Source organism: Heptranchias perlo, chromosome 33 (assembly GCF_035084215.1).
Source record: "Heptranchias perlo isolate sHepPer1 chromosome 33, sHepPer1.hap1, whole genome shotgun sequence".
Lineage (NCBI taxonomy): Eukaryota > Metazoa > Chordata > Chondrichthyes > Hexanchiformes > Hexanchidae > Heptranchias > Heptranchias perlo.
The window spans coordinates 908762-921255 of NC_090357.1; the positions used below are offsets into that span (position 1 = coordinate 908762).

General features: G+C 49.5%; 2 protein-coding genes across 4 annotated transcripts in view; one reads left to right on the forward strand and one right to left on the reverse strand.

The window, feature by feature from the left end:
- LOC137301371 (uncharacterized) overlaps positions 1 to 12494 on the reverse strand; it is a 37990-nt gene that overhangs the window by 15610 nt on the left and 9886 nt on the right. Inside the window, exons 2-5 of one of the 3 annotated variants that reach the window (XM_067970827.1) lie at positions 11903 to 11967; positions 3345 to 3485; positions 1994 to 2098; positions 704 to 818 (exon numbers count right to left, since the gene is read on the reverse strand). In XM_067970827.1, coding sequence (XP_067826928.1) covers positions 704 to 818; positions 1994 to 2098; positions 3345 to 3485; positions 11903 to 11949 — 408 coding nt within the window. In that variant the 5' untranslated portion in view covers positions 11950 to 11967. Of the gene's footprint in view, positions 1 to 703; positions 819 to 1993; positions 2099 to 3344; positions 3486 to 11902; positions 12445 to 12494 lie in introns of those variants that run through there. The other 2 variants (XM_067970826.1, XM_067970828.1) reach the window with 2 other exon arrangements.
- hmbsb (hydroxymethylbilane synthase, b) overlaps positions 12280 to 12494 on the forward strand; it is a 14627-nt gene continuing 14412 nt past the window's right edge. The window contains exon 1 of the mRNA XM_067970705.1: positions 12280 to 12337. Coding sequence (XP_067826806.1) covers positions 12280 to 12337 — 58 coding nt within the window. The remainder of the gene's footprint in view (positions 12338 to 12494) is intronic.

Below are 12494 nucleotides of genomic sequence, written 5' to 3' on the forward strand. Positions count from 1 at the left end.
GACTGTCCACAGTGCCCAGGGGGGTACTGACTGTCCACAGTGCCCAGGGGGGTACTGACTGTCCACAGTGCCCAGGGGGGTACTGACTGTCCACAGTGCCCAGGGGGGTACTGACTGTCCACAGTGCCCAGGGGGGTACTGACTGTCCACAGTGCCCAGGGGGGTACTGACTGTCCACAGTGCCCAGGGGGGTACTGACTGTCCACAGTGCCCAGGGGGGTACTGACTGTCCACAGTGCCCAGGGGGGTACTGACTGTCCACAGTGCCCAGGGGGGTACTGACTGTCCACAGTGCCCAGGGGGGTACTGACTGTCCACAGTGCCCAGGGGGGTACTGACTGTCCACAGTGCCCAGGGGGGTACTGACTGTCCACAGTGCCCAGGCACTAGGGAGGGGAAAGCCCAAGATCATTATCTGGTGAGTCCAGTTGGGACGTGCGGGTGCCAGGTGAGAACCTGATCACGCTCAACTGCGATGCCATCCATGGTAGAATAGAATGTCAGTACTCAGTGCCGCTTGCAGAGGTACTGGAGAGCAACCCACACTGTGGAACTGTAACCCATGCCCCAGCAAGGAACAAAAGTCTTCGGCTGAGAAACGGAGAACATTGGAAAGAAAAATAGTCTCTCTGCAAAAACAACAATCAACAGAAGGATTTTATCAAACACAGATATAAAACACCCTCCTATAACAGAGTCTTACCTGCAGAGGGAGATCTGCAGGGCGAATCATGGCGTAGTCTGGGCTGTCGGTACGTTTTAGACGATTGCCTGGCTGCTGAAAGCCAGAGTTCACTGCATTCCTCGGACCCTCTTCTCTGTTCAAACAGCACATTCACAGAAAACAAAATCACTGGCACCGAACTGAACAGCATCTTGATAACATGGCAACGCCACAAAACTCATTCTCCACCGATATAAACTGTGACTAAAGCCTCCTCCCTCAGAGAAATTAACTGGTCATTCATCTAATTGCTGTTTATGGGATCTTCCTGTGTGCAAAATGGCTGCCACACATACCTACATTACAACAGCTGCTGCACTTCAAAGTTATTCATTGTATGTAAAGCGCTTTAAACCTGTATGAATATTATATGGGGCAGAGAGACAGTCATGCTGTCACTGTTAGGTACAGGGAAAAGAAAAAACAGAATATTAGGGCAGATTTAAGCCACTCGTAGCAGAAACACACAGAGGGGCGTGCTTTCCTATGTGCAACACGAAAGCAGTTTTTTAAATTAAGAATGAGCTTGCATTTATATAGCACCTAGCACATCTTCTAGAAACCCAGAGCCATCACAGCCTGTGAGTTACAGCCAATATAGGCAACTGTGGCAGGCCAATTCGTGCAGAGCAAGATCCCGGAAACAGCAAATAAAATGAGTAACTGATTAATGTGGATCTGGGTAGAGGTAGAAACATTGACATGGGGAGAACCCTCAGCTCGTCTTTCAATAGTTATACGGAGTTTTTAACAACAACATGAACCACTGAAACAGGTAGATAAGGCCTCGATTTAATGTCTCATCTAAAAGTCGGCACCTCTGACAGTGCGGCACTCCCTCAGTACTGCACTGCAGTGTCAGCCTGGATGTTGTAGTCAAGTCCTGGAGTGGACTTGAATATGTTGGTTTGTAATAAAAGAAAGAACTTACATTTATATAGCCCCTTTCACATCCTCAGGATGTCCCAAAGCACTTCACAGCCAATGGAGTACTTTTGAAGTGCAGTCCTTTTTCTGGTTGGCCTCAGCTGCCCTAGAATCTATTCTCCAGCCATGAAGCCAGGCTGGAGGGTCTGTGCTCAGGACTCGGCCGATGTCATTCAGGCACTGACCGCTAGGAGGTGCCGGAGAGCAACCCAAGGCTTCCTGATGGAGAAATCCCTCATAAAAGGGGTCCTCACAGCAAAACTCCTTTTTTGTAAAATCTGATCATAATCGGGTATTATTTTAACTATATAATCACTATGCTTTCTCTATAAATTCCCTTACCTCCCATTGGCCTTTTCATTGAGCAGTGGAGGGACCACTACCCGGAGGCCCCGTCTAAGGTCAGCAGAGGGTCCGTTATGAACTCCATCAGACGTAATCAACAGCCTAGGAGGGCAAGTTAGTGCAGAGGAGGAAATTATCACCCAGCTAATTACAGGAAGGTAAAAGGTAATAGAGAATATTGAACAATTACATGAATACAACCCTAATAACAATTATGATTGATCTGAAATGCTGCCTTCTCCACATCCCTGTGTATTCTCCCACTGTCCCTCAGGAAATGACAATCCCTTATAATAAAAACTTTGTGCCTCTCTGAACCCTTCAATGAAGACAGTAAGGGGCTGCCTCGTTCACACCTCTGAAAGGTGCAGTAGCGACACAAAAACCGGGAATACAATAAATGCTGACTTAGCACTGGAGGTCCGTCCGTTCCAATTTTCAGACGGACCCCGATTTAGGCATCAGCCCACCCATCAGGAACAGGTGGGGAATTAATTAAACTATTCAAACAGGGGGGGGGGGGGGGGGGGGTCAAATGGCATTGTCAGGACCCCCAGCGCACTTTTCTTGTCAATCAGCGCTGCCACCTTGAACCGTGGGGGGGCACGGGTCGGGGGGGGGGGTGGGCACGGGTATGGCAAAGCTGAAAGCAGGACCGGAACTCATAATTTCTTCATTCATTTGGGAGATTTGAGGATTAAGGCTTCCTTCAGTTCATCTCCTTGCTGTTAGATTGTGCTGATTAAACTTCCCGACGCAGATACCTGCTGCTCTGTTTAGCAGCCACCCCCCACAATGTTTCCAGCCCTCCCCTTTAGGATACTGCTGCAGGCCCATGAGAGTCTGGCCTGCCCACCCAACGCCGAGCTGCCCGTAACATCGTGGTTAGAGGGCAGGAGCATAAAGTTGGATTGTATTCCCTTAAGTTTAGAAGGATGATGGGGCATCTGATCGAGGTGTTTACAATTATAACAGGACTCGATAAGGTAGTTACAGAGACACTATTTCCTCAGTTGGGGGCATTCAGAACATGGGCTATAATCTAAAAATTAGAGCTAGGCCATTTAGGAGTGAAATCAGGAAGCACTTTTTCCACACAAAGCGTAGTGGAAATCTGGAACTCTCTTCCCCCAAAAGGCTGTGGATGTTGGGGGTCAAATGTAATTTTCAAGTCTGAGATCAATAGATTTTTGATGGGTAAGAGTACGCAGGGATATGGAGCAAAGGTGGGAAAATGGAGTCAAGATGCAGATCAGCCATGATCTAATTGAATGGCGAAACAGACTCGAGGGGCTGAAAGGCCTCGTCCTGTTCCTATGTTCCACAGGAAACCTTGGAAATAAGTTACCTGGGCAGGTAAGATGGGGAGTGCACCTTCCGCCTATTGTGCTGACTGGTTAAATGGGCACGTAGATAAGCATCGCTAGGCACAAGGTCATTCCATCCTGTCCGCGGAACAAGGCCAAGCTGCTGTCGAACACGGTTTAAACTGTAGAGAAATACACAACACATTCAACCAGAGAATGCTGCAGAATTGCTACCAATATATACGGGAAAATGTAAGGAATCTTACAACACCAGGTTATAGTCCAACAGTTTTATTTGAAAATCACAAGCTTTCGGAGCTTACCTCCTTCGTCAGGTGAGTGAGTGACGGGTTCTCAAATCGCATAGCTTATATTAGGCTGGGACACGATCACACCAATCAAAGGTGTCATTGGTGTTCAGACAGGTTAGCCACGGAAAACATTACATCCCAGTATACTGAATACACAATGGGTCAGATTACAAAGCCAGAGAAAGAGACACGAAAGGCAAAGAGAGAGAGAGAGAGAGAGAGAGAGAGAGAGAGAGAGAATGTCCAGTTGTATTAAAAACAGATAACTTTTTTTTTCCTGCTGGTGGGGTTACGTGTAGCGCGACATGAACCCAAGATCCCGGTTGAGGCCGTCCTCATGGGTGCGGAACTTGGCTATCAATTTCTGCTCGACGATTTTGCGTTGTCATGTGTCTCGAAGGCCGCCTTGGAGAACGCTTACCCGAAGATCGGTGGCTGAATGTCCTTGACTGCTGAAGTGTTCCCCGACTGGGAGGGAACCCTCCTGTCTGGCGATTGTTGCGCGGTGTGCGTTCATCCGTTGTCGCAGTGTCTGCATGTTCTCGCCAATGTACCATGCTCCGGGGCATCCTTTCCCGCAACATATGAGGTAGACAATGTTGGCCGAGTCACAGGAGTATGAACCATGTACCTGGTGGGTGGTGTCCTCTCGTGTGATGGTGGTATCTGTGTCGATGATCTGGCATGTCTTGCAGAGGTTGCCGTGGCAGGGTTGTGTGGTGTCGTGGACCTGTTCTCCTGAAAGCTGGGTAATTTGCTGCAAATGATGGTCCGTTTGAGGTTGGGTGGCTGTTTGAAGGCGAGTAGTGGAGGCATGGGGATGGCCAACATTGTCTACCTCATACGTTGCAGGAAAGGATGCCAAGAGCATGGTACATCGGCGAGACCACGCAGACACTGCGACAACGGATGAACGGACACCGCGCAACAATCGCCAGACAGGAGGGTTCCCTCCCAGTCGGGGAACACTTCAGCAGTCAAGGACATTCAGCCACCGATCTTCGGGTAAGCGTTCTCCAAGGCGGCCTTCGAGACACACGACAACGCAAAATCGTCGAGCAGAAATTGATAGCCAAGTTCCGCACCCATGAGGACGGCCTCAACCGAGATCTTGGATTCATGTCACGCTACACGTAACCCCACCAGCAGGAAAAAAAAAGTTATCTGTTTTTAATACAACTGGACATTCTCTCTCTCTCTCTGCCTTTCGGGTCTCTTTCTCTCTCTCTGGCTTTGTAATCTGACCCATTGTGTATTCAATATACTGGGATGTAATGTTTTCCGCAGCTAACCTGTCCGAACACCAATGACACCTTTGATTGGTGTGATCGTGTCCCAGCCTAATATAAGCTATGCGATTTGAGAACCTTTCACTCACTCACCTGACGAAGGAGGGAAGCTCCGAAAGCTTGTGATTTTCAAATAAAACTGTTGGACTATAACCTGGTGTTGTAAGATTCCTTACATTTGTCCACCCCAGTCCATCACCGGCATCTCCACATCAATATATACGGGACACAGGCAACACAGGAATCTGACTTAGTGTCAGCCGCAGATCAGTGGGTAGCACTCTGACCCCGAGTCAGGAGGTCAGGGGTTCATTCAAGCCCCACTCCAGAGACTTGACCACAAAATCCAGGCTGACACTCCAGTGCAGTACCGAGGGAGCGCTGCACTGTCGGAGGGGCAGTACCGAGGGAGCGCTGCACTGTCGGAGGGGCAGTACCGAGGGAGCGCTGCACTGTCGGAGGGGCAGTACCGAGGGAGCGCCGCACTGTCGGAGGGGCAGTACCGAGGGAGCGCCGCACTGTCGGAGGGGCAGTACCGAGGGAGCGCCGCACTGTCGGAGGGGCAGTACCGAGGGAGCGCCGCACTGTCGGAGGGGCAGTACCGAGGGAGCGCCGCACTGTCGGAGGGGCAGTACCGAGGGAGCGCCGCACTGTCGGAGGGGCAGTACCGAGGGAGCGCCGCACTGTCGGAGGGGCAGTACCGAGGGAGCGCCGCACTGTCGGAGGGGCAGTACCGAGGGAGCGCCGCACTGTCGGAGGGGCAGTACCGAGGGAGCGCCGCACTGTCGGAGGGGCAGTACCGAGGGAGCGCCGCACTGTCGGAGGGGCAGTACCGAGGGAGCGCCGCACTGTCGGAGGGGCAGTACCGAGGGAGCGCCGCACTGTCGGAGGGGCAGTACCGAGGGAGCGCCGCACTGTCGGAGGGGCAGTACCGAGGGAGCGCCGCACTGTCGGAGGGGCAGTACCGAGGGAGCGCCGCACTGTCGGAGGGGCAGTACCGAGGGAGCGCCGCACTGTCGGAGGGGCAGTACCGAGGGAGCGCCGCACTGTCGGAGGGGCAGTACCGAGGGAGCGCCGCACTGTCGGAGGGGCAGTACCGAGGGAGCGCCGCACTGTCGGAGGGGCAGTACCGAGGGAGCGCCGCACTGTCGGAGGGGCAGTACCGAGGGAGCGCCGCACTGTCGGAGGGGCAGTACCGAGGGAGCGCTGCACTGTCGGAGGGGCCGTCTTTCGGATGAGACGTTATATCAATGCCCCATGTGCCCTCTCAGGTGGATGTAAAAGGTCCCACAGCACTATTTGAAAAGCAGGGAAGTTCTCCCTGGTGTCCTGGACAATATTTATCCCTCACCCAACACCTAAAAATAGTTTCTCTGGTCATTATCACATTGCTGTTTGTGGGACCTTGCTGTGCAAAAATTGGCTGCTGTATTTCTTACATTTCAGCAGTGACTACACTTCAAAAAAATACTTAACTGGCTGTAGTGCTTTGGGACGGCCTGAGAGCGTGACAGGCACTATATAAATGCAAGTCAGTCTTTCTAACAGGAGTCAATGAATTGTCACGAACAACATCTCCACTTAATATTGCATCCTTTTTGTGAGCGAAAATGCAATGAGAAAGAAAAAACAATTTTAAGACCTAAAGAAACAGGATATTTTGAAGTAGGAAGGTTCTAAAGTGTTTCAGATCTAATAATTGCTTCCTATGAGACTGCCAACAGATTTAACGGATTAATTGCAAAGCACAGGAGTTCAGAGAAGCTCTGAGCACCGAGGCATCTGAAAGGACTGCAGGCTCGGCCAATCCAGTCCGCTCTCTCGATAAACAGATTTTTGGAGAAGTAGCAAGTGAGCAGTGAAGCTTTTTCAGATTAGCTGCTCGTATGGAATTTGGTTTGCAAAGTTCTCTCTTTCCCTTAATATGGTGTTCTACCCTCTTCTCTCTTGCCAGGTGTTGAGACTGTGTTGGTTTGAGGTTTGAGGTCTGAGGTGCAGTTGCAAGATGGAAGAGCAGTATTGATGTGAAATTCAGTAATGTGCACCTTCTGCAGGAAGCGGTACATCTGGCAGTCAGCTGCAGCAGGGCAGGTGAGTAAAGTGAAGCATTTTGGAAAGAAATGACAACTAAAAAGGACAAAACGGTCAGTGCCTCCAAGGCAGAATCGAGTTAAAAGTGTTGTTGCGGTGTGTACCACCTAGAATCGTAGAAAGGTCACAGCACAGAAGGAGGCCACAAAAAGTTAGTCTGCAGGTACAGCAAGTGATTAGGAAGGCAAATGGAATGTTGTCATTTATTGCAAGGGGAATGGAATATAAAAGTCGAGATGTTTTACTACAGTTGTACTGGGCATTGGTGAGACCACATCTAGAATACTGTGTGCAGTTTTGGTCTCCTTACTTAAGAAAGGACATAATTGCTTTGTTCAGAGAAGGTTCACTCGATTGATTCCTGGGATGAGGGGGTTATCTTATGAGGAAAGGTTGGACAAGTTGGGCCTGAATACACTGTAGATTAGCAGAATGAGAGGTGATCTTATTGAAACATATAAGATCCTGAAGGGAGTTGAAGGGGTAGATGCTGAGAGGATGTTTCCCCTTGTGGGACAGACTAGAACTCGGGGACCACAGTTTAAAAATAAGGGGTTTCCCATTTAAGACGGAGATGAGGAGAAATTTTTTCTCAGACGTGAGTCTGTGGAACTCCCTTCCCCAGAGAGCGGTGGAGGCAGGGTCATTGAATATTTTTAAGGCTGAGTTAGATGGATTCCTGATTAACAAGGGAGTCAAAGATTATAGTGGGTAGACGGGAAAGTAGGGTTGAGGTCACAATCAGATCAGCCATGATCTTATCAAATGGCAGAGCAGGGTCAAGGGGCCGAATGGCCTACTCCTGCTCTAAATTCGTATGTTCGTATTCGGCCCATCAAGTCTGTGCCAGCTCTCTGCAAGAGCAATCCAGCTAGTCCCACTCCCCGGCCCTATCCCCGTCGCCCTGCAAATTTTTTTACTTTCAAGTACTTATCCAGTTCCCTTTTGAAGGCCATGATTGAATCTGCCTCCACCAACCCCTCGGGCAGTGCATTCCAGATCATAACCACTCGCTGTGTAAAAAAGTTTGTCCTCATGTCACCTTTGGTTCTTTTGCCAATCACCTTAAATCTACGCCCTCTAGTTCTTGACCCTTCCGCCAATGGGAACAGTTTCTCTCTATCTACTCTGTCTAGACCCTTCATGATTTTGAATACCTCTATGAAATCTCCTCGCAACCGTCTCTGTTCCAAGGAGAACAACCCCAGCTTCTCCAGTCTATCCACATAACTAAAGTCCCTCATCCCTGGAACCATTCTAGTAAATCTCTTCTGCACCCTCTCTGAGGCCTTCACATCTTTCCTAAAGTGCGGTGCCCAGAACTGGACACAATACTCCAGTTGAGGCCGAACCAGTGTTTTATAAAGGTTCATCATGACTTCTTTACTTTTATACTCGATACCTCTATTTATAAAGCCCAGGATCCCGTATGCTTTTTTAACCACTTTCTCAACCTGCCCTGCCACCTTCAATGATTTGTGTACATGTAACCCCAGATCTCTCTGTTCCTGTACCCCTTTTAGAGTTGTTCCCTCTAGTTTATTTTGCCTCTCCTCATTCTTCCTACTGAAATGTATCACCTCGCATTTTTCTGTGTTAAATTTCATCTGCCACGTGTGTCTGCCCATTCCACCAGCCTGTCTATATCCTCTTGAAGTCTATCACTATCCTCCTCACTGTTCACTACACTTCCAAGTTTTGAGTCATCTGCAAATTTTGTAATTGTGCCCTGTACACCCAAGTCCAAGTCATTAATATATATCAAGAAAAGCAGTGGTCCCAGCACCGACCCCTGGGGGACACCACTGTACACCTCCCTCCAGTCTGAAAAACAATTGTTCACCACTACTCTCTGTTTCCTGTCACTTAGCCAATTCTGTATCCATGCTGCTACTGCCCCCTTTATTCCATGGGCTTCAATTTTTTTTTAAATATATTCGTTCATGGGATGTGGGCGTCGCTGGCGAGGCCGGCATTTATTGCCCATCCCTAATTGTCCTTGAGAAGGTGGTGGTGAGCCGCCACCTTGAACCGCTGCAGTCCGTGTGGTGAAGGTTCTCCCACAGTGCTGTTAGGAAGGGAGTTCCAGGATTTTGACCCAGCGACGATGAAGGAACGGCGATATATTTCCAAGTCGGGATGGTGTGTGACTTGGAGGGGAACGTGCAGGTGGTGCTGTTCCCACGTGCCTGCTGCTTTTGTCCTTCTCAGTGGTAGAGGTCGCGGGTTTGGGAGGTGCTGTCGAAGAAGCCTTGGCGAGTTGCTGCAGTGCATCCTGTGGATGGTACACACTGCAGCCACAGTGCGCCGGTGGTGAAGGGAGTGAATGTTTAGGGTGGTGGATGGGGTGCCAATCAAGCGGGCCGCTTTGTCCTGGGTGGTGTCGAGCATCTTGAGTGTTGTTGGAGCTGCACTCATCCAGACAAGTGGAGAGTATTCCATCACACTCCTGACTTGTGCCTTGTAGATGGTGGAAAGGCTTTGGGGAGTCAGGAGGTGAGTCACTCGCCGCAGAATACCCAGCCTCTGACCTGCTCTTGTAGCCACAGTATTTATATGGCTGGTCCAGTTAAGTTTCTGGTCAATGGTGACCCCCCAGGATGTTGATGGTGGGGGATTCGGTGATGGTAATGCCGTTGAATGTCAAGGGGAGGTGGTCAGACACTCTCTTGTTGGAGATGGTCATTGCCTGGCACTTATCTGGCGCGAATGTTACTTGCCACTTATGAGCCCAAGCCTGAATGTTGTCCAGGTCTTGCTGCATGCGGGCTCGGACTGCTTCATTATTTGAGGGGTTGCGAATGGAACTGAACACTGTGCAATCATCAACGAACATCCCCATTTCTGACCTTATGATGGAGGGAAGGTCATTGATGAAGCAGCTGAAGATGGTTGGGCCTAGGACACTGCCCTGAGGAACTCCTGCAGCAATGCCCTGGGGCTGAGATGATTGGCCTCCAACAACCACTACCATCTTCCTTTGTGCTAGGTATGACTCCAGCCACTGGAGAGTTTTCCCCCTGATTCCCATTGACTTCAATTTTATTAGGGCTCCTTGGTGCCACACTCGGTCAAATGCTGCCTTGATGTCAAGGGCAGTCACTCTCACCTCACCTCTGGAATTCAGCTCTTTTGTCCATGTTTGGACCAAGGCTGTAATGAGTTCTGGAGCAGAGTGGTCCTGGCGGAACCCAAACTGAGCATCGGTGAGCAGGTTATTGGTGAGTAAGTGCTGCTTGATAGCACTGTCGATGACACCTTCCATCACTTTGCCGATGATTGAGAGTAGACTGATGGGGCGGTAATTGGCCGGATTGGATTTATCCTGCTTTTTGTGGACAGGACATACCTGGGCAATTTTCCACATTGATGGGTAGATGCCAGTGTTATAGCTGTACTGGAACAGCTTGGCTAGAGGCGCAGCTAGTTCTGGAGCACAAGTCTTCAGCACTACAGCCGGGATGTGGTCGGGGCCCATAGCCTTTGCTGTATCCAGTGCACTCAGCCGTTTCTTGATATCACGTGGAGTGAAGATAAGCTTACCGTGCGGCACTTTATCAAATGCCTTTTGAAAGTCCATATACACCTCATCAACTGCATTGCCCTCATCTATCCTCTCCGTTACCTCATCAAAAAACTCTATCAGATTAGTTGAACACGATTTGCCTTTAGCAAATCCATGCTGACTTTCCCTAATCAATCCACCCTCGTCCAAGTGACTGTTAATTCTGTCCCGGATTATCGTTTCTAAAAGTTTCCCCACCACTGAGGTTAAACTGACTGGCCTATAGTTGCTGGGTTTATCCTTACACTCTTTTTTGAGCAAGGGTGTAACATTTGCAATTCTCCAGTCCTCTGGCACCACCCCCTATATCTAAGGATGTTTGGAAGATTACGGCCAGTACCTTGTCTGTCTGGCAGTCACCCAGTCCCTCTCTGCCTGCACTTTCTTAAGCTGTGGGGTGACCACCTGCTCAAACGTGCTATCCATGTGCATCTACAAGATGCACTGCAGCAACTCGCCAAGGCTTCTTCGACAGCACCTCCCAAACCCGCGACCTCTACCACCTAGAAGGACAAGGGCAGCAGGCACATGGGAACAACACCACCTGCACGTTCCCCTCCAAGTTACACAACATCCTGACTTGGAAATATATCGCCGTTCCTTCATTGTCGTTGAGTCAAAATCCTGGAACTTCCGACCTAACACTGTGGGAGAACCTTCACCACACGGACTGCAGCGGGTCAGGAAGGCGGCTCACCACCACCTTCTCAAGGGCAATTAGGGATGGGCAATAAATGCCGGCCTCGCCAGCGACGCCCACATCCCATGAATGAATAAAAAAAAAAGCTGCATTCACTCACTAAAAAAAAAGGACTCCAATTTCCATATCACGACTTAAAGAATTGGATCAATAATAATAGGTATCCAACCCAACGGTGAATATTTAACTATCAGATAATACTGGGAATGGATGACTTCTGCAAGTTCCAAAGATATCTCCCTTCCTTTCTTTTGTTTAGTTATTTTTTCAGATTGTGGAGATGAGGGATTTCAGTGCTGGAGACACAGTATCCCACTTCTCACTTCCTGGGTCAGGGTTAAGGATACTCGGATCATCTACAGCACAGCTGGAATGAAGGGTAAAGCTCTCAGATGGATTACACAGAAGAGGCTCATAATGGAGAGTTTCAATCTGTTGTGTGATAGTGGTGGGGGAGGGGGAGCACGGCTGTGAGTCCACACCTAGCTTACAAACACAGCTCAGTCCCAGTCCTGTGCTGATAAAACTCCAGCAGCAGCAATACCGCATTAAACAGTAAGAAAACAAAAATACATTGGTGTCATTTGTAATAACCCTTGGATGTTGTAGTGTATTCATTTACAAGCACTGCACTCTTTCCTACCTCTCCTGTAGATCACTCCAGGTTTTCTCAGTTTTACAAGACGCCATGAGACAAAACTTCAACCCCTAATAGAAACAAATATCAGATTAACTAAAATAAGCATGGATTACACTTTTTATAAATTCATTCTGAGGATGTGGGCGTCGCTGGCGAGGCCGGCATTTATTGCCCATCCCTAATTGCCCTTGAGAAGGTGGTGGTGAGCCGCCTTCCTGACCCGCTGCAGTCCGTGTGGTGACGGTTCTCCCACAGTGCTGTTAGGGAGGGAGTTCCAGGATTTTGACCCAGCGACGATGAAGTGGCTTTAATGTGTGTTATAAAGGGTTAAGTTACAACAACAACTACTTGTGTTTATCTAACACTTTGAACACAGTAAAATGTCCCTGGCGCTTCGCAGGACTGCCCGAGCTCGGTTCCACTCTTTGCTATCCAATTGTTGCTGAAGCATCTGCAGCAATAGCTATTTTTTCCAGCCCTCGCACCATGACCTCCTATCACTCTATCCCTGGCCTCCTCCTCTTCCATATCCACATACTGCCCCTGGGCGACATTATCCGCAGACATGGGGTCACACCGAGCTCCACCACTGCCA